Raw genomic sequence first — 21,438 nt, forward strand, 5'->3', positions numbered from 1 at the left:
ACATACATTATCCATAATAATTAAAATAATAAAAATATTTGTGGGGAAAAATCACTACCAATGAGATCTTGGATTTGGAAGGGCTGGGAATGAAACCTTATTAATGCACAGAATCACTAACACAGCAAGAATCAGCAAGCATTAGAACACTGACCTAATGAGATCAATGTGACTTGCTCCCAGGCAAGCATGGTTTTAGAATATTACTATGAGGATTGATATCACTGTATCAATGTACAGTTATCACTGTATGTGAATCTTGAGTAACCTGAAAGAGATCTGCAACTGGCCGAAGCAATGGCAATTGGCAAAAACTTAGACTGATAAATGTTAATAAAGGCCATACCCAAAGAGTTTAAATCCCTACTCAGTCATGGAATTCATTGGGTGATTTAGGCCAGTCATCATTACTCAGCCAATGTTCAAGTGGGTTTCCACAGTCTACACTATACAGTAAAAGTGACCACTCTATGATCCCTACTTCAGGTTCACTTCATCTAGTTGTTCCTAGTGTTTTATATTTGCCTAACTTTGCCTCGCCTCACAAAAGCTATCCTTATCTTTGCTATCATGCTTATAACTAAGTAGGTTTGAGCTGGGTTTATACATATTCCTAGGAGGCAGTAACTGTAGTTTTATCCTAGATTTGTTCCTTTTAATACCTCTAACCATTCTTCAGTATTGGAAGATAACACTCCCTCTAACCTTGCTCTGACCTTGCTGACTTCAAATGCAATGAAGGAGACAATCACATTACTAAAGTAGGATTCAAGCAGAGCTGGGAAAAAGTGACCTTTGAATATTCTCCATCACGTTTGTAGGTAAAGAAATTGGATGAATGACTTTTAAGAATTTCTACAGGGGAGGAATAAATTCTTCAACAATTTCTCAAAGTCAGGAATCTCTCTTTGGGTACTGATAGTAGCACCCAAGGTTGCATTATCCAATAGGTACTATGCCTAGGGCCTATGGAAACTATTAAAAACATCTGACAAGGATTTTTTTAAAAAAAAAAATTACTTGTATGATAAACATTTTAGAACGTGTTACACCCATAAAAATGTATCCACCAAAGGATCTATGAAACTATAAACGCCTAGAGTCCACAAGAACCATAATCTGGTTTCATAGCATCCTTACTGATAAGGCCCCATGACAGTTCCCTCCTTATGTTTTTCTTTGGTGTTTAATGGAAATATGGGAAGCCAGGAAGGTTTCAAGAATCCTGGATAGATTATATAGTGATATACACCCCTTGGGTATCTTGTAACTACGTAAGTGCAAGAACGCCACCCCCTACCTATGAGAATGATCTTCTCTTTTGAAAGCATTTCTAAAGGAAGTTCTGCTTTATAAAATTTAATGGGAACTGATAGAACTTCTGAATCAGGATGTGGGTGAGGGAGTTACCATCTCAGGCAGCAAAATATCTGCGGTAGGCCCCATAAATCTGAAGATGGCTCATTGCTTTCGACTGTGCAAAGAGGAGTTTCAAAGAACAACACAAATTTTAAATAAATAATAATAAATAAATTATATATTTATTCAATTTGTTTCCAGCCTTTCCAACAAAATCAGTGTTCAAGGCAGCTAACATAAGGAAGTAAAGTAAAATTAAAGTGAGCAATTGTTTTTTAATAGAAATAATAAAACATAATTAAAGCACATTAATTAAACAGATTACAGCCACTCAACTCAGCAGTTTAAAATCAACTTACCAAAGGCCTATCTGGAGAACAAAAATTCTTTGCCTGCTAGTGGAAGACTTCAAAAAGACAGTTTGACCTCCCTTAATAAGGAATTTCAGAACATGGATTCAGCTACCCAGATGGCTGATTCTCACATTTCCATCAACTATCCTTCTGTTAAACCAGGAACTCTTAAAGACTGAGCTAGCTTGTAAGTAGTATACCATCTTCAAATAGCCTGGTCACAAGTTGCTACAGATGAATAAGAAAATAAAAAATGTGTTTCAAAGTGTGGTCTTGTAATTTAAGCCGAAGATGGAGTGAAAGAGTAATCTGATTGCCCTGAAATTGACTTTCTTTTTGGTTCCAATCCAAAGGAACTTGAGTAATATATTTGTGCACTGATTCTGTATATGCAGGTAAAGATCCCACCTTTTTAAGGATTCCCAAATAAATATACAGGTTTTGGGCACATAGAATCTGTATGCAAGAAGGATGTTGACTTAGGCAATAGTAAGAGGTGGGAATGGTGGGTATAATCCCACTCAATTTTCCATCCAAATACCCACTATAATCAGTGAACTAACTTATTACATTCTTTTGAATGCTTAGGGAGAGAATTATAAATATTGAGATCTTGGTCCTCACATATGTATCCTACTCAGTTTGGCAGGCCTTACTTTCTAGTATACTTAAGACTAAGTCTAGAAAATTAACAGCAAAAAAGTCTTATTATATAACACTTCTTAAGCCAAAAGGATGGCTATAATACTGTTAAGTGAAGAGGGATTACTTATACAACAGCAATTAATTTTGAGAAAGTGTGAATTCTAGACACAACAAGCTAGCAACAAAAATTTATTTTGAAGCCCAGTAGAATCTCTGGACCATACTCTAGAAAAAGATATGCCTGATTCCATTCTATTCGATTCCATCATTTGGATTTCACAGAAATGTACCAGCTTTCCCCATCTTGATGTGTTCTGGGTTAAGATTATCAGAATTCCCAGCCATCTTGGTCAACAACCATGTTTATTCAGATTCATGGGCAATATATTCCCAACACTTGTGGAGGAAACCACAATGAGCAAAGCTACTTATATAAAAGACTGCCATTTGAAGCACTAGTAGAGGATTTCAAGATTAATATTCCCATTTAATAAAACAATAAATATATACTTACAAAACTAGTGCTATATTAAGGTAAAATATTGTAGCTTAGTCTTTTTGCAACAAGAAGTCCCCATTATGTGGATGTGGGTCCCATTCTAAAATGATACAGCCCTGTAAATTTATAATAGTCTAGGTATTGCACACGTGCAATGAGATCTTAAGCATGTAGATGAAGAAGGAATGCTCAAAAAGTTACTCACTAGTAAATTTATTTAAGATATCTCCAGTCTCCACTTCCACAGATCTGCCAAGGCTCACATAACATCATGAATCATCAAAAATGTCAATGAGGGAATTCCTGGATGAAAACCTATAACCCTATAATCTTTAAACAAAGTCCTAAAGTGAACCCTGCCCTCTCCAAATTTTCAAAGTTTGTAGAATGACTGGCCGACAAAAATGGGAGTCCTTTAATGCGCTGTACTGGACATTTTGTAAGATACGGATAATATGGAAAATACTGTCTCCAGTTACATAAGTCAATAAATCTGAATAAATGTTGAGTGCTTGCAGAAGAAATCATCCAGTTTATTACTGTTCTGCTTCCCCCATTATGCCCAATAAATATCAATTGTTATTTTTCCCCCCCTGACCTGCTATATATGCCTCCAGTTTCATTACAATGCAACTTAGACTTAGTTTTTAAGTGCAGGTTAGTCCATTTGTACCTGAGTTGGAATGATACAAGTAGGATTATGTTTGAGTGCTCTTCTGTATCCCCTCTGCATAGAGAACTGACATGTTTAAGAACTTTGTGAAAATCTTTTCTACTATGCCAGTTTTCTATGGCTGCATTTAGAAGATGACACAAACTCTGCCTTGGAGGATCAAAAACCAGCTGCATGTAAGCCAAATGTTAGTGTGCATATTTTCTCCATCTATTTTCACATTAAGAAAACATTCCTGTTTTGTCAAAGCAGAGTTTGTTGTGGCATTTGAAGGACCAGTCTGTGGTTTAAGTGATTCTACAGAAAATGTAATCTGAATAAAGTCTGTGCTGTGGAATTTTTATGTTTGTGAATTCAATCAAACCTTTTCTTGTAGTTTACATGATGCAGCCAAACTAGAGAATAATATGTCAGTAAGAACTGGGGCTTAATTCTTTCTCATGATTAAATACTATGAATTCTTTTTAAAAAGTCTTGCTTTGGAAAATTATAATACTCCTACATGAAGATATACTGAGATAACTCCTGTAAATATGGATTGCATGCAACTGATTTAGTGGGAATATAACAACGATGGCATGGGCTAATCTTGGCAAACCCTCATAGTTTAATTATTTTCAACATTTTTGGACATGAATATGAACTGCTGGTGAGTTTATGGTCATGTATCATTCTGACTCATGAGAAATTATGAAGAGGCACAGTGAGAAATGAAGTAAATGGTTCTAAAACAACTTCTGAGTCAGAGGTTGTTTTAGTCAAAAATGTTATATAAGGGTCCACATGATTTTTAACCCAAACAGAATGACAAGTACTATTTCTCAATGAGATCTGAATGAAAAACAAATAAGCAAAACTTTGGAACAAAGTCTACTGTCATGTTGGCCATCTGGTCAGAGAATGCATATCTCTGTGAATGTCTAAATATTTGAAGCTTGCCATGTCTTTCCTAGACTCTGTGTCCCTACTTTTCTTGGGAACCGTCTACTTTGGGATCAAAGAGAAATAAGCTAAGGTGGGCAGCTTGTAGCTCCAAAGCCAGACACAATCCCCAGGTCCCCATTTTGCCCTATGAGGCTCTCCAACCATGTTTGCTGAAAACCATTAGGTCTCCACCATTTTGAGATGGGAAACAGATGAAAACTGTAATGGAAACCTCAAAATAAGCACATCACAGTTAAACAACAAAACCCTGAAAGTACCCCAAATCCATCATTACTTGACATGGCCACCACACCTCCTTCCAACCCCCCCCCCAAATTAAGTGTAAATCACAGCTGCCAAATGGTTGCCTACCTGTCCTAAATAATTTATGTTATTGGATCCTAGAAAGAACACTTATGAAAAGCAGTATATGAAACCCCACACTTAACTGAGATATTAATAATGACAATTAGCAAAGATGTCTCTTTTTTGACCAACATAATAATGATAGGTTCAGTGGGTGGTTTCCTCATTTGTTTTCCTTCCTTTGTTCTTCTTTCTCTAATTCAAAATCCACTGAAAAGCAACTTTCTTGCCCAGTTTTGTCTATTTGCCTAGTCACATTTCTAGGACTATGACAAGGGTGCAAGAAAATGGGTTAGTGAAACTGAAGTGCTTGGTTGAGAAGGAATGCCGGTTGTAAAAGTGAACAAAGCAGATATACACTGAACTGCTTAACAGAAGCTCCTATCTTTTAAGGATGTGACTGCTTGTAGGTGAAAGGGAGCAGAAACTTTCACCAAGGTTTCCTGCCATCCAGCGTGTTCAATATATATGGAGGTGTCACGGTATTGCCATTTATCTGTAGCCCTCAGAACATTCAGATAAACAATAGGTCTCTGTGAAGCAGCTTTCCCCTGATGAAGAGATTCATACCATGGTGGCAGCAGTATTATAAGGTTCCTCTCAACCTTCTTCCTCCTGTGATGGCTGAAGTGCTCCAAAACTTTGGCACAGCTGTGGGATTCTGCATGAATCCTATACTTTGGTTTAGAAGCAAGGGGCCCTGGCTGCTTCCCAAAGCAGCTTCCAGAGAATGCCTTCACTTGAATCTTCTTGAAGCAAAGCACCCTTGGAAGATTTGCACAGCCCTAAGAATCATTTAGGCCTTCCCCCTCATCACCCAATATGCAAAGCAATTCTATGTAATAGCTTTATAACCCATACTACTAGTATAATGGCCAAATCCTATGTATACTTAAGGGATTTAGATGGATTTGGTCGAAGAATGACTTCCACCCCTCCCATTCTTCTTTTTCTTCTTTCTTTTTTTCCTCTTCATATTTTTCAAATATAGGCAGTTTAGGACAAAAACATTCCATGAGGATAGAAATCAACATGTATGTGCTGTCTCAGTTTAAGATACATGCAAGGAAATTTAACTGGAATAACGTAGGAAAAAATCCCACAGTGCATTAGCTTTGTGAAGATTTTTTTTTTTTGGTAATATTAAGAGTCTTCAGTATATCGGGTAGATTCTGGCTAGGATATTTCTTTGTAATGAAGATTTATCATATTAGGACTTAGGTTTTCTTCTTAGTGACAACACTTGGGACATCAGATTTCTTGGATATGTGTTTGCATTAATGACATAGCAAAGATGTCTGCAAGATGGTGATGAACATATAGCACTGGCAGACTATGCTTTGAAGATTGTGGATATTTGAACTCTTAACTGGACAATCCTGTTTTTCCTGAAGTTATTTCATCTGTTCCCCTCTTTTTATGAGTGCTGCCCACTGTCTACTGAAAATAAGGGAGGCTGACTGACATGAGGCCAAGAATGTCAGATATTGTTTTGGTGCATCTGAAAGTATTCTGCAAGAATCATCCTCCTTGCTGTTCATGTCCTGCAAGTAGTTCCAGGCAAGACACTCTCATTTGGCCATCTGATCTCAATTGATCAGGTATTTTCTCCACCTTTGGATTCAAAGCGAGCCAGCATCCCAAAGTGACCCCCCCCCGACTTCTCTTACATTAACCATTCAAGATCTGCTATAGGTTTCAGTCCGGGGTATAGGGTATGCCTCACCAGATTATGTATCTGAAGTAACAGAATCTCTGATAAACAATGGAAAGGAAATACAGTTGCTAATTGAACCATGTACCTACGCAATCACATTACTTTGTAATGTCTATTCAGTGTACCATTGTTGATCATGGCTGCAAATATAACCTGCCCCTTTTATTCTTTGGAAGAGTCACTCCATTTTCAAAAGTCTTCTTCAGAAAGCTCCTACAGTGTGCTAAATGCTATACCCATTTCCATTTTTTTCTTCTGTTTGACTGCAAAACCTGATCCAATCAGAAAAGATCAATTAAGACAAGGTATCTTTGAATGACCACAATGGCAATCAATCAATCAATCAATCAATCAATCCAAATTCTAGCATTTTTACATCATAATGGCTGGGTTCACATCTCATGTTAAGCCACAAATTTGTTAGCCATGGTTTGGTAGCTAAACAACTGCCTGGGTTGACGCATCATGCTAAATCATAAATTATCATTTACAAACCACAGTGGCCAATTTGTACAACACACTAAGCCCAACCCCAAACAAACCACAGTATGGCTTAGCATGATTTTAATCCTAGCCATAACACTGAGCCAGCATAATAGTTCCTGTTCAACAGAAATGGAGGGAATGAGGCTGGGGAAAGCTGATGTACTGTATTTTAGAAGCTTGCCTAAAACCATTCTCATTATGAGGTAAAGTACATTTTTTCCCACAAAGTATAATAAAGCAACCAAAGAGAGGTAACTATTAATAGTAAACTCCTTAAACTCAAGCTTTCTCCCTCTCTAGTTCCGTAATGTTATACTTGTTTATAATTCAAAAACGAACTGACTGGAACTATTCCACGTTTTCTGTTCCAGGTTTTTATACCTTCCATGAAGTATGTTAGATGTCCACCACCCCTCCTCAATTTCAAATGAAGACACAAACTGGAAAATGGTTCTAGAATACTTGACTACACCTACTCAGTTCTGCTTCATGAAATGCTTTTGTGTAGTTTTTTTTCCCTTTTGCAAAGCAAACCCCAAAAAGCTTTACTCAGAAGAATTTCTCAGGGACAGGTTGTGCCCAAAGATGAAGAATGGATTCAAAAGCCCTTCTGCTATGAGAGAGAAAGGAACATTGTCTCAGGGTCTTATACTCAATTATAGCCTTCCCTCCAAATGACTCACTGACCCAAGAGTTATCATCTTTGAAGTGCAGACATTGGAGAGGGAGCACAAACCTCATCTTGTTGTCATGTTCTCTAGCTTCTTGATTTCATAGTAGAGCATAAAGTGCTATGGCATTGTTTTATAAAATCTGGAGCTTTCTTCCCCCATTTTGAGTTTGTTCCCCCCCCCATTACTCTGGTTTTACCTCGTGGCTCCTATGTTCTTGTAGTGACACATAAGGAGATGCTTAAAGGTTTTCTTGAAGGTAGCATTGCAGAGAGCATAGCATGCAGGGTTGATGGTGCTATTGATATAGCACAGCCAGTAACCAATTGTCCATACTGTGTTGGGAATACAAGATGAACAGAAGCTGTTGATGAGTACCATAACATTGTATGGTGTCCAAGTAATAATGAAGGCCAGAAGAATAGCCAAAATAGTCCTGGTCACTTTTTTCTCCCTGGAAGGAGGGGCCTTCTTTTTGGGAGGCTGTTTTGTCATCTTGACAATCTTACGCGCTACAACGTTCTGCTTCTCCTCTCCATTTTGTCCATCAGTGGCTACAATCTCCACGGCAGTATTAGTAGAGCCACCATAATCTCCTTTGGGGGACTTTGTGAGTATCCTAATGCACGTCAATTTAGAATTCTCCACTTTTGCATTAACTTGGGAGACAGAAGCCCTGGCATTCTCTGTGATTGCTTCATCTTCTTTCACATTGGAAGCACCTGCACTGACAGAGGTGGAGTCATTTGAGCTCTCTTTTTCTTCTGCTGGAACACAATTCTCCATCACTGGTTCCCCAGTGGCTTTACCATTCAGGATTTTATTGTGTTCAGTCCCATCTTCGTTGGTTGGGAGGTTGTTGTTATTTGGTTTCCCTATTTTACCTTGAACTAAACTTGGTGATGCTGGATCCTGGTTTTGACCACCGTCCTTTTTCTCTTTTTTAATCCTGCTCCTACTAGCACGGGATATTTGCCAGTACAGAATGGTCATGATCACAACAGGCAGGTAGAAAGCTGCAATAGCTGTGCCAAAGGTGACGGCTGCATTTGATAGGAATTGGATGTAGCACTCCTTATTGGGCACTGTCCTTTCTCCTACAATGAACTGCCAAAAGAGAATTGCAGGTGCCCATAAGATGAAAGAGAGTACCCAGGCAGCTGCAATCATCATCCCTGCCATCTTAGTGGTCCGCCTGACTGGATAGGTTAAGGGTTTAGTCACACAAAAATACCTGTCAAAACTGATTATGAGAAGGTTCATGACAGAGGCATTGCTGACCACATAGTCAAGGGCCAACCACAAGTCACAAACCACAGGTCCTAATGGCCAGGAGCCTATCACAGTGTAAAGTGTGTACAGGTTCATGGAAAAGACACCAATGATCAAATCAGCACAGGCCAAGCTGAAAAGAAAGTAATTGTTGACAGTTTGTAGGTGCCTGTTGACTTTAATGGACACCATAACCAGGATGTTCCCAATGATGGTCACCAGGCTGAGGGACCCAGCCACCAGGACAATGAAGACAACCTCAACTGTTTTATAAGGACTTGGCAGGGTCATTCTATCCTCCAAATAACTTATGTTCGTGGAGTTATTCATTTCTGCATCTGATGAGGGAATGCCAGTTTAAGCCTGCAGAAGAAGAAAAGAAAGAAAACAAAGATGTGAGATACTGGCTTTCCTTGCTTTTGGCAAATGAAAAAAAAGAACCAGGGCTCACTGGCACAGCATATGTTCTGCATGCAGAAGGTCCTAAGTTCAATCACTGGTATCTCTGGGTTAGTCTGGAAAAGCTCCTTTCTGAAAACCTGAAATGATGATCCAGACCATTGTTGACACCATTCAACTGGATGGATTGATGGACTGATTCAATCAAAGGCACTTTCCCATATTGCTTAAGGTAAGATGGAATGAAAAGAGCAAGAATATGTACACAGAGTGAGAGAGAAAAAAAGAAAGAGATCACAGAGATCAAGATTAATAACAACAGAAAACATTCATGTATAATTCAGAACAGCAGCAGTTGAAGTTCAACATTTTGATCTGGCACTTTCCTCACAGAAATATGACAATTAGGTAATGCCAACTAAGGCAACACTTGCACAGTTTGCCAGCCTCTGAGTGGATCAGGGGAGGGTCCTGTGCAACATTCCCGATCAATGTTTCAAAGAAATTCTCTAAATACTGGGGTGTGCAAAGTAGTCATCAATTATCATGACCAGGTGCTGTGCACCTTTAAGGCACTGCACTTGCCCTCAACTGGTTGTTTTATGTAATGCAGATACTTTTCAAGCTAAGCACTGTGGTCGCTCTACACTACTGAGAAGGAGAGGGCCACTTCTCTGCTCAGGGCTCTCTTAATCAAGAGGGTGCCTTGATCAAACGTTCATCAAAAGGAAATGCCCCTTTAAAGCTCTGCCCAGCTGCACTTAGTAGAAATACTCACTGGATATTTTTGATTATTCTTCTACAAAGTATAGCAACCTGTGAGAGCTGAAAAGAACCCAACAAATTAAAGCAAACTCTTCTCTGGCTTGTACAGTGATTATGTTGTACTCCCTTTTCTGGCTCTATGGTTACAATTTTGTAAAAATCAACTCTGAATAAGCTGTTTCATTCTAAAAGAGCTAGGCGTAATAGAATAGCTCCCCCCCCCCTAGAGTTTTGAAGAAGTAAACAAGTATATCTAATTCAAATGAAACAAAGGGAAGATTCAACTTTATTACGATGCATATATTTAAAGTCTGCATCATGTCTACCCATGAGTAGGCAAAGCTGTGTCTGTAGGTGCAAATGTATCTACAGATCTCCTAAGGCAGCTGTCATGCTTCCCACACCATGTATGTCTATATGGATATGTGTTTGTGTGTGTACTGTTTAATTAAAAGTAACTAAATGAGAAGCTGCCATGCCACAAAAAAAGCACCTGAATCTTTACAAATATGCTTCAGGAACCCATTTGACCAACTCAGAAGATAAAAAATGGCAGCTGGCTGCAAACTGATGTTGGATTTCCACTTGCTCCAGAAAAGAGGCAAAGATTAGAATCAGATGGGATGGCGTATCTTTTGGTTAAGGAGGTATCTTTTCCATAGCACCTGTTCGTTAAAGTCCATTTCCTCATTGGAAGCTCTTTTGTGGGAGTATCCACACCTCACTCCCAATTCCAAATGGGTCTATTGACTCAGAAAAGATGACCTATCACTGGCCCATGGTACATCTGATCGCTAGTATATCAAGTAACATCTATATTGAGTGAGAGTTCTTCAAACTCTGCCAAAGATCTTTCCCAACCCCAGCTGAGATCCAGCTAGCGATGAATACTTGGGACTAGCTAATTTACTTACCAAGCATGCCCTCCACCACTGAAGGATAATGCCTCTCCAAAGCATTATGTTAATGTAATTAATTTCTTGCCAGTCAGAATGGCTTGGATTGCAACATGTTGCAGTTCCTTGTAACATCTGGTTCTGTGATCAGTGTCCAAAACACAGGTGCATCCCCTCCAAAGATTACTCCAGGAAAGAAACTGAAACAGCATACTAGTTTGATATAGGGGTCCCAAGAGAGCAGGTACTTTTGCTCTTTAATTGCATTCCATGTTTTCTTCCATTTCTTTGAACCAAGACAATTCAATTGAACAATCTAGCCTTGCATGTGTTTTATTTAAATGATGCATTTAATAGACTGGATACATTTCTTATGACTTCAAGAGACAGATTTTGTACTTTCTGGAATGGAACTTCAAGATTGTCAGGAGGGGGAAGAGACATTCCAGGGCAAACACCTCCTCAGCCCGCAGCAAGTGTGGGAAGATGAAGAGGATGAGGCTGGCTCCTCCCTAGAGTCTCACGGAGTATATTCACTAGTAGCTGTAGACAGATTTAGTCTGGCGAGATTCTGTCTATTAGGTAAAAGTCAATAAAGGAACTCTACTGCACTGGATGGCCTTGATGTGGTTCTTGGGCTGAACCTGACAAGAAGAATCTGTAAACCTCAGGAAAACCCTATTTGCGGATTATGAACAGTATTGGTGGTGGTGGAGAATAATGGCAGGATTCTATCAACTGCAGGGAAAGTAAGAAACAGAATATCTATATTACCATTTGTAGGTCCTCCTCAACTGTCCTAAGGATAGTACAAAATTAGGATGGGGTTTCACTTCTGCATATGAATTGACCTAACTAAAACTTGGCCTACTTTAAATAGAACCGTCCTAGGCCAACCTTGCTTACCTAACACCCAAGCCATTAATTATCCCATTAAATGTAAATTAATAATTCATTTTGGAGAATATCATGCAATTATTGATTGTTTTCATAAGTTACAATCAGTACATCAACACAAGGATGTGTGGTCCCTGAGCTCCTTTTGTGCAGGTTTTGGATACCATTTGATCATGACTGCTGAAGACTGATGGCAGAACTGTCATACCCCACCATGTGTGATATACTCCCACCAAGTGCATGGTTCTCAGCCTCCCAAGAATAATTGTGATCCTGGGTCACTGCGGCAGCCCGCTTATTTCCATAGACTAAAAGTGGTTTACAGTCAACCCAAGATAGATAGATAGATAGATAGATAGATAGATAGATAGATAGATAGATAGATAAAAACCAGGTATACATTCATATAATAAATCCCTCTAGCTATATGGTAATCCTTATTCCATTAATACCCAAACTCCCTATAGAATAGTCAGATTTTGAGCATCTTCCTAAAGGCCAGGAAGTGCAGGGTATTCTACGACTTGGGAGCAAGTTGTCAGGGGGCCACCACAGAGAAGGTGTGTCACCTCAGATATCTATTTCTTTCATCTCTTTTGAGGCAGAGATTTATTTATATAACTTATATGGCCACCTATCTTCTATACAATAATCCTCAGCCCGCCCCCCACCCCCAAAAGGAATTCATGGGGCAGGCTGAATCTTGTGCAAAGAGGCTATCCTGTACCTACCCAAGAACCAAGTTAAGTAGGTCTTGAAGATAATAAGCAGAACTTTGAACTGGTTTCAGAAGCAAGACAGTAACCAGCGCTGCAATCACAACACTGCTATTGCAGGACTAACTCAGCTACTACCAGCTGGTAGATGGGCTGCCATTCTTTAGATCAACTGAAGATTCCAGTTCTTTTCAAAGGCAGTACCATGTAGAACATACTACATTAGTTTAGACTGTTATCGGGGCCACCCAATCCAGAAAGGCCCACAGTTGGTGCACCAGCTGGGAAAACACCACATGGACATGGCCTCCGTTTGCTATTATAGTAGGAGTCATGAATGCAGGAGGACCTCCCCCCACCCCCCCACAATACACAAACACATAAATTTTAGACATGATCCTTTAGGGGAAGTGAGGCCTTGTCCAGAGCTGAAACAAGAACAGGAATAGAGCTAGATGTATCACCAACAAACAGCAACACCATATTGCCAGGAAGAGTCTGATTTGGCTTGGGACAGTTGGTGACCATCTGTTTCACCTTGAAAAAGCTCCAAACTTATCCAAGGCAGCCTATTAGGCTCCAGATGTGGAATTCATGTGAACCAGATACAAAGACTCACTTGTCAAATAACAGGGCTCTTAGTAAAATGCCTCCTTCAAAAACTATTGCAATGACATAAATATGAAATGCCTGAGATGGTCGATCTGTGATAGATGTTCCTCATATAAGTCATTATCGCTTCTCAGTTGGTCCTGGTTGTACTCATTGAGCAAAAATCTGAATCTAAGATTTTGACTGAATTATCCAAAACTAGTCCTTACATGAGAAAAAGCTATAAGCAGTTTGGAAGAAGCTTGGAGGGTTTAACTTCTGTAACACCTCCATGACTCCTGATTTTAGAAATCAGGAATATGTGGTTAAAGTGAGAGCAATGGGCGGAGTCTGTGAACGTTGTTAAGGGAACTCTGCTTTTCCTTTCACAAGCTTACTACTTTCTAAAACATTATTCTCAATTTTATAATGACTTCCATCATCCCCAGCAAGCAAGAAAACCTAACAAATTACAAAAGATCAATGATTTGAATCTTATTTACTCACTAGGTGAGGTGAGCAACTATTTTAAAACTAAGTCCTGTCTAGAATGTTGAGGTAGAACAGAATCAGGAATAAGGTGTTTTGGCCATATTTATGGCTCCAGGCTTTACTCTTCATATAAATCAACAGTCCTCATGTAGTTTGGAAATATCATATACTCTTTGAAACAAATCTATATCTGTCTGTCTGTCTGTCTATCTATCAGCTATCTACTTGTCTATCAGCTATCTATCTATACATACATAGACATACATATGCACGCGCACACACACATACATTTTTTTCTTAATTCACAGTAGGATTCATGTCCTTATAAATATAACAGGAATAACATCTTCCAGTAAGAAGTTTCTATCTACTAATTATAGAAGCCGACACTGCAGTTAAATTAAATTTTCACATTTAAAATATCACAACAGGATTCATGCCGAGTATAACACATGGTGAGGATTGCTAATCTTTGTTTTTTTTGGAGAACAAAGCTAACAGTACTCAGGGTTTATTGATGACTCATGCTGTATGTCTTTCAGCAAAGCCTCTGTGTGCTTAAAACAGCGATATGCAATACCAAAGGAGTAATTCAAAAGTATAATAATGGAAGGTGGTTTCTGACCTTCTATAAACATGAATTAATGAATCATAATTTGGGGCAACTTTGTCCATGAACAACATTTAGCACATTGGAAAGATACTGCTGGGGATAGCAAAATCAAAACTTGACTAGCCTTGCTTATACCTTGCTTGCTGCGTCAATATGTTGTACATATAAATAATACCATAAAAGAAATGCCTCATCATAGGCCACTCAGGAATAAGAGCAAATTGCTGTCAAAAATTAATCAGATGTTTTAAATAGGAACTTTTCAAATTCATGACAACAGTTCATTTTCCTTTTCATAGATGTCTCTTAGATATTCAGGACAAGTCAACATTTTGTTAGTTCATTTTTAATGGACAGATGTCTCATGTTCTGCTTAAATGTATGCAGCTCCAGTCAAGCTACAATACAGGATATCAGACTTGCTGATGCGCTCATCAAAACATCAGGGAAGTTGGAATGACTTATGGCCCATGAACTTGACTGGCATGTACAGGTTATACCCTGCCAGATGATTGTTAATCTATTCTACTCTTGTTTTATAGAGTAAAAATGGGCAACCTGTAAACCTTGTATCACACGAGGCCCTCAGATTCATTTCACACAAACCTGGATTTATGTTCAAAAGAATTAAGCAAGCAAGCAAGCGATACCTCTGGGGAAAAAAAACCATCTGACACAGCCTATTTGAGGGTGGGGGGACAGTAGAAAGTAGAAAGAAAATGGAATGACAAAAAGAGGAAAAAAAGATGGCCCCACTGATATCTGGCTCCACCTATCATTGACCTGTGGTCTCTTACTGACCATTTCTAAAGGAATGTGATCCTAAACAGAAAAAACTGAACGTGTCAGTGCCAGAAGGGTTTCATTTGATACCTCCTTAGTGTAGAGGTGGCCCCTAAAGACATTCTTTCATGCAGAAATCAACTTGGCTTTAGGATGAAGTACTGAGAATGAAAATTCTTCAGCTATTGGCCAGTTTCATGTGGGAATACATAATATTTTAAGTATGTTAGGGCTTTTAATGGGAACAATTTCAAAAATAGTTTTTCCCACACATAATCTGAAATGTTATAACCTATTTCTCCAGCTTTCTACTACCTCAGAACATAAGTAAGGACACAATGATTCAAATCAAAGGACTATTAAGACCACCATCCATTTTTCCTCCAGTGGCCCACCGGATACCTCCAAATAACCCACATGCAGGACACGGGGCAGGGGCAGAGTGTTCTCTCACTCATATTTTTCAGTAAACTGGTATTCAGAGACACGGATCATGTAACTCTGGGTGTAGGACGTAGCAATTTTCATAAATCTGGTGCCCTCCAAAAGGCTGAGGATTGTGGAAGTTCCCAATGCATTTGGAAGGCACTAGGCTTGGAAAGATGTACTGTAATAGCGCAAGTAATATTAGTGACAACTAGCAGTCTTATTCTTTCATCAATAATTCTCCTTAAAAGCCATCATTGTATCTTGAGATAGCACGACTCATCATTTAAATACATGTGGTAGAAACACAAATTCTCTTGTAATTTTTAAATCTTCCAGTTTCACTGAATGGTTCAGGCTTCTACAATTACAAATGAAGGAAAAAAGCATTTTCTTAGCTCCTTTCTCCACCTCATGCATAATTTTATACATTTCTATTATTTCCTCATTCTGTAATATGTGTAGATGATGTCTAAGCCCACAAAGGGGGTTCAGGGACCACACATGCAGCCTTGGGGCTGTAGGTTTTTCCTCCCTGTCATATATGAACTAATGTGCTATGTTTAGTCTGAATCAGAAATTTTGAAGGATGTTTAGAAACTTAAAGAGCAGTGTTGTTGGAGAAAGCTATACAACACAGAGGCATATTCAGTGTAGAAAGATTTGATCAAAAGTCAGTCTTCCTCCTACACATTCAGTTGTACACCATGACTCTGAATATAGATATTTTTTGTGGGGAGTGCCTTTGAGTCACTCTTGACTCCTGGCAACTGCCTGGACATGTCCCTGCAGTTTTCTTGTCAAGATTTCAGAAGTGGTTTGCCATTGCCTGCTTCCTAAGGCTGAGAGAGTGTGACTGGCCCAAGGTCACCCAGCTGGCTTCATGCCTAAGGTGAGATTAGAACTCACAGTCTCCCAGTTTCTAGCCTGATGCCTTAACCACTACACCAAACTGGGTCTGGAATATATATTTACTAGAACCAAAATATGGGGACTTTTAAAGCAATCTCTGTGAAGTATATTTACTTTTATAATGGAAGAAATCAATATAGTCTTGAGATGGCATTCTCTACTGGCACATCTTTTTAGAGATGTTGTTTGGAAGAAGAGTGATCTGTTAATAAATTGAATGATTTTTTTCAAAATGAGCTAGAAAGTTAACCTAATTATATGATTCCTGAAAACTGAAACCATAAAAAATAGGCAAAGTTTTGGTCATTATAGGAGGGGTGTTAAGGTTCAAAATAAGAGATGTACTTGGGTTCCAAGTGGGCTTGTAGAATAAGTGGGTGTGCATAACCACATCTTTCTGATGATCTGCCATGTCAAGGTTGAGACTACAGTACATTCTTGATTTCTAAAAGTATCATGGTGGTTCAAGGGTTGGACTGTGCTTGAGAGAACCAGGTTCAAGTCCATCTTCAGCCATAGAAACTCACAGGGTAACTTTGGATTAATCACTTTTTCTCAGCTTAAACTACCTCACAGGACTTTTGTTATAAAGAGAAATGGGAGGAAGGAGCATTATGTGCATTGCCTTGAGCTCCTGAATAAAAAGCAGAATATAAAGCTAATAAATAACTACACAAATATATAAATAAAAAAATCTCCCTTTTGAAGATATCTCCCTAAAAACCACTGATCAATGAGTTCAATTTCTTTGAGCCAGGAATTTACAAATATAAGAAAAACCCATCTAAAAGGTTTTTGCCTGCCAAGGATCCCTGTAAACCAGCATTCTGTGTCAGATGGTAGTCAACCAAATGCACTCGGGAAGCTCACAAATCCAGACATCTCCTCTACTTCTGCCCCTGAGCTCAGATTCAAGACAAGTAAGTCATGCTGGAGGTAACAAATAACCATCAAAACAGCAGCCTCCATGAATTTATCCAGTCCTCTTTTCAAACCATCTAGATTGCTTGGCCATCCCTACTCTTGTTGGCCGCCAATTCCCATGGTTTAACTCTGCATTGTACAAGTTCTGAATTTCCCAACATTGATTTTGAAGGCCTGATGCTGAGTTGTAACTGAGGATTTTTCCTGGGATTACTTACAAATGATGCAGCCATAATAATAAGGCACGCACAATAGTGGTGACAAACAGTTGCTGGCAATAGATGACAATGTGATTCATCATGAACATCTTGGATTGGGATTAAGGTGTCCTGAGTTCAGAATCCCACTCAGTCATGGAGTTCAATGAATGACTTTGGGCCAGGCTTTCTTTCTCAGCCAACTACCTCATACGTTCTTGTTTTGAGGCCAAAATGTGTTCCTCTTTGAACTCCCTGAAGAAATAAGAGATATAAATGCACAAGGAAATAAAATGCAGAATAAAATTCAGGATGTGTATCAGTTTTGTCACTAGTTCATCAGAATAGTTCCTCAGAGCAAAGCCTTCATTTGTGTTGTTGAAGTTTCTAAAGAGGAAAGTTTAATGTGGTGACTGGATAAGCATTTTTTTTTCTTTATGTGCTACCCCATCTGTTTTTCATTCTAGGTCTGTGATACTGCTCCAAGCTTCAAATAGTGGAGGTACTGCTCCTTAATATCTAAAGGTTTGTCATTGGGGAGAAGTAAATTCACATATTTAATGTTACTTTGAAAATGTCTACATGTGGAACTGGACAAAGCCTTGGTGATACTACTCTCATTTGCAATCTGAATCGTATCTCAGCAAGACATGCTGGGCTACTGATGGAGTCTGTAACTGGGAAAGGTAGTCCTCTACTTGCTAATAATCATTCTCAACCTGAGCCTGTCTCTTCTACAACAGAGGCTTAACATATCTATTTTACTTAATATTTCATATATATATATATATATATATATATATATATATATATATATATATTCAGTCCCCTCGATTGAAAATCTTCCTATGATAAAGGACAGTTTTCACTGGTTTCCTGAAGGATAAAATTGGGCGACTAATCTCACCTCAGGGTGCAAGCTGTTCCATAGTGAGGGGACTACCACCAAGGAGGTGATCCTCTGGTCCACAATTTCTCATATGTCCCAGTGGGTGGGTATCTGTAGCATCTTTTCCCTGCTAGACTGTGCATAGTGGGAACATTTTATCTGAAAAGTGTGGTCTCAAAGGTAACAAGGACCCTAGCCATATAGAACTTTATAAATATCCACCAGCACTTTGAATTGGGCCCAAAAGCCTACCAGCAACCAGTGCCTCTCCTACAAAATAGGTGTTATTTTGCTGTACCAGCTGGTGTTGATAAGCATGGGAGAAGCTGCATTCTGTGTGAGCAGCAGCTTTCAAGTTGTCTTCAAGGGCAGCCTCATGTAATGTGAATTACAGTAATCTAGCCAAGAGATGACAATGGGGTTACTGTCTTCAGTGTCTCCTGGTCGAGGCAAACCAGCAGAAGTTGGCTAAAGGCTTTCTACCTCCTGGTCTAGCTGGAGTTGTGAATCTAGGAGAATAGATGGAAAGCCTATGGAATGAAGTTTCTGTATCAACAGTTAACTCCATTTTCCTGAGATTCCTTCTAAAGTGTCTCCACTTCATCCAGTCCCTCTGAGTCTCAAGATACTGCATCAGGACTTCCATTACATCTTCTGCTCAGCTTGAGGTAGAAATGTAAAGCTTGGTGGTCCAAGATTTCTACTGGAGCTGTGCACATTTAGAGAGTTATTTGGAAGAGGTGCTTTGAACCTGGCATGAATGTGAGCACCTTTTTACTATCTATTAAAGCCGCCCAAATTTGCACAAGCGAGAAAAGAAGCAGCTACATTTTTAAGGAGTTTGCAAGGTACTGCTTGCATCAGGTTGAAAAGCTTCTTTCTCATCATTTTTGAAGCATGCACAATCCTAATTTGTATACACATTTGTGTTTGCAGATGTGTAACATCCATTCTTATACATGTTGAACTCAAGACTGGATGCTGAAGGGATGTTTTGCACTTGCATTGAAAGACAGTTGGTGTCACACTATCCCTCCCAACATGTGTGGTAGTCATCTGAATAACCCTACCTTGACCTTATAGATATTTCTCCAGTAAATTTATATGACGCAACAGTACATGGATAAGACAAAGTTATCACATTATTTTCCTTTAGTATGAGAAATTCTGGCTCCTAGCTTTCTCAGGTATACATTTCACATAGTATTTGATTTACGAGTGATCAGGTGATTTGGAATCCAGTTAGTTATAAATGGAGTGGACAGATCAAAGAAGATGTTGACTCTGTGTAAGAGCTGTGAAAATGGCAAATTCCATGTTAGAGATTAGGAAAGGGGCTGAAATAAAACTGCCAGCATGATAACGCTCTTAAACAAATCTATAGTATGCCACATCCAGAATACTGTGTACAGTTCTTGTTCTTACATTTGAAAAACGATGTAACGGAGCTGGAAAAAGGGGAAAAGAAGGCAATCAAAATGACCAATCAAAATGATGAAACTTTATTTGCAGACATAGTGCCTGCTTTTGGCAGGGCTCAGAAGCATTTAATGGTGTGTGAACCCTGATATGGTTAAGATGGCTTTAAGCAAATCCCACTTCAATTTACAAAGCTATAAAATTGGTCTGCAATCATCTGGTTCAGTTCAAGATTTAGCTGAATCCAAAGTATGATCCTGGCACACTCTTATGTGAAAGAAAATAATAGATAAACCAATAGTTTCTACATATGGTTAGCTGTTTCTCCTAATCATGGAGGCTGGAAAAATTGCTAACGCTATCAAAGGAATAACTATTAACTCATTTTCTTCTAAGTTCTGGTAGGACTGGATTGGCTATGTGGTAAGAAAATATAGAGTGGGAATGAGCCATAAGAAAATGAGAATATGATTAAATGAATCATTTAATTTTGAAAACACAACCCTTTGTCTTTGTCAAAGCACAGTCAAAACAGAATCTGAGTTTCAGAAGATGAAAATAGCAGCTCCATTGATTTTGTGTTTGCTCTTCTTAGTGGCACGCAATGCATGTGTTATAAAATGGTTAAAGTAGCTCTTATTTATGTCATCACATTTTCTTTCACAAGGACCTTTGCCAGAGCATTCCATTTCATAAATTCTCATTTATCAAATTGAACTACTGATTTTTATTATTATTTTTTCTAATACAAAGATGGAGGGATCATATTCCAGTAAATGATCCTACAGTAGATGATTCAACCCATGGAAGACCCAATTGTATGATTCCGGCAAGCAAGAAAACATTTTAATATACAAACACACACACACACACACACACAAACTGTAGTTCCCAGAAATATAGGCTGCCCATTGTACATGTTTTAAAAAGGGAAACTATCAGAGAGAATCTTTCTGTCTGACAAGTGGCAATTGATCTAGCAATTGAACATTAACTTGGGTAGTGGTTAGAGCAATGGACTAGAATGATAAAATTGAAACATGTATATGTATTAAATATTAAAAAGTGTACCCACACATGGATATTAAGAATCTGTATCAAAAAGTATATGAATATTTATGCATTTTTCCCTCCTTGGTTTGTAAGAGATCATATTCCTTTCCCCAAACAATCTCCTTCTTTTAAGTAAACCAACACCGATTTTATCAAGAAGGTAGTAACTAGACAGTCTAACCTCTAAAACTGCAGAGAAAAAAATATAATCAAATGCATATGGGATTTATCTATATGTTGTATTTTTTAGTCTTATTTATTTATTTATTTATTTATTTATTTATTTATTTATTTATTTAACTTGTGCCTGCCCATCTGCCCCCAATGGGGGACTCTGGGCAGTTTACAACAAATTAAAACAATAAATAAATACATAATTAAAATTTATGAAAAAGAAAAACACATTTACACAAAATGGAAGGAAGAGAAAAAATCCAAGAGGCCGATGGAAGCAACACCAGGCTTCTAGGGGGCTAGCCAACCCCATTTCTGATTACCTCC

General features: G+C 38.6%; 1 protein-coding gene across 27 annotated transcripts in view; it reads right to left on the reverse strand.

Annotated features, from left to right (window-relative positions):
• CHRM2 (cholinergic receptor muscarinic 2) overlaps positions 1 to 21,438 on the reverse strand; it is a 273,908-nt gene that overhangs the window by 109,500 nt on the left and 142,970 nt on the right. For 3 of the 27 annotated variants that reach the window (XM_088141158.1, XM_088141156.1, XM_088141157.1), the window contains one exon: positions 1,520 to 9,328. The exons of the other annotated variants lie outside the window; for them this stretch is intronic. In XM_088141158.1, the coding sequence (XP_087997284.1) occupies positions 7,889 to 9,295 (1,407 nt within the window). In that variant the 5' untranslated portion in view covers positions 9,296 to 9,328 and the 3' untranslated portion in view covers positions 1,520 to 7,888. Of the gene's footprint in view, positions 1 to 1,519; positions 9,329 to 21,438 lie in introns of those variants that run through there. 27 annotated transcript variants of the gene reach the window in all.

The sequence above is a fragment of the Python bivittatus genome, unplaced genomic scaffold, assembly GCF_059951505.1.
Source record: "Python bivittatus isolate LINGU-HERP-01145 unplaced genomic scaffold, Pbiv_v1 ctg000330_np1212, whole genome shotgun sequence".
Lineage (NCBI taxonomy): Eukaryota > Metazoa > Chordata > Lepidosauria > Squamata > Pythonidae > Python > Python bivittatus.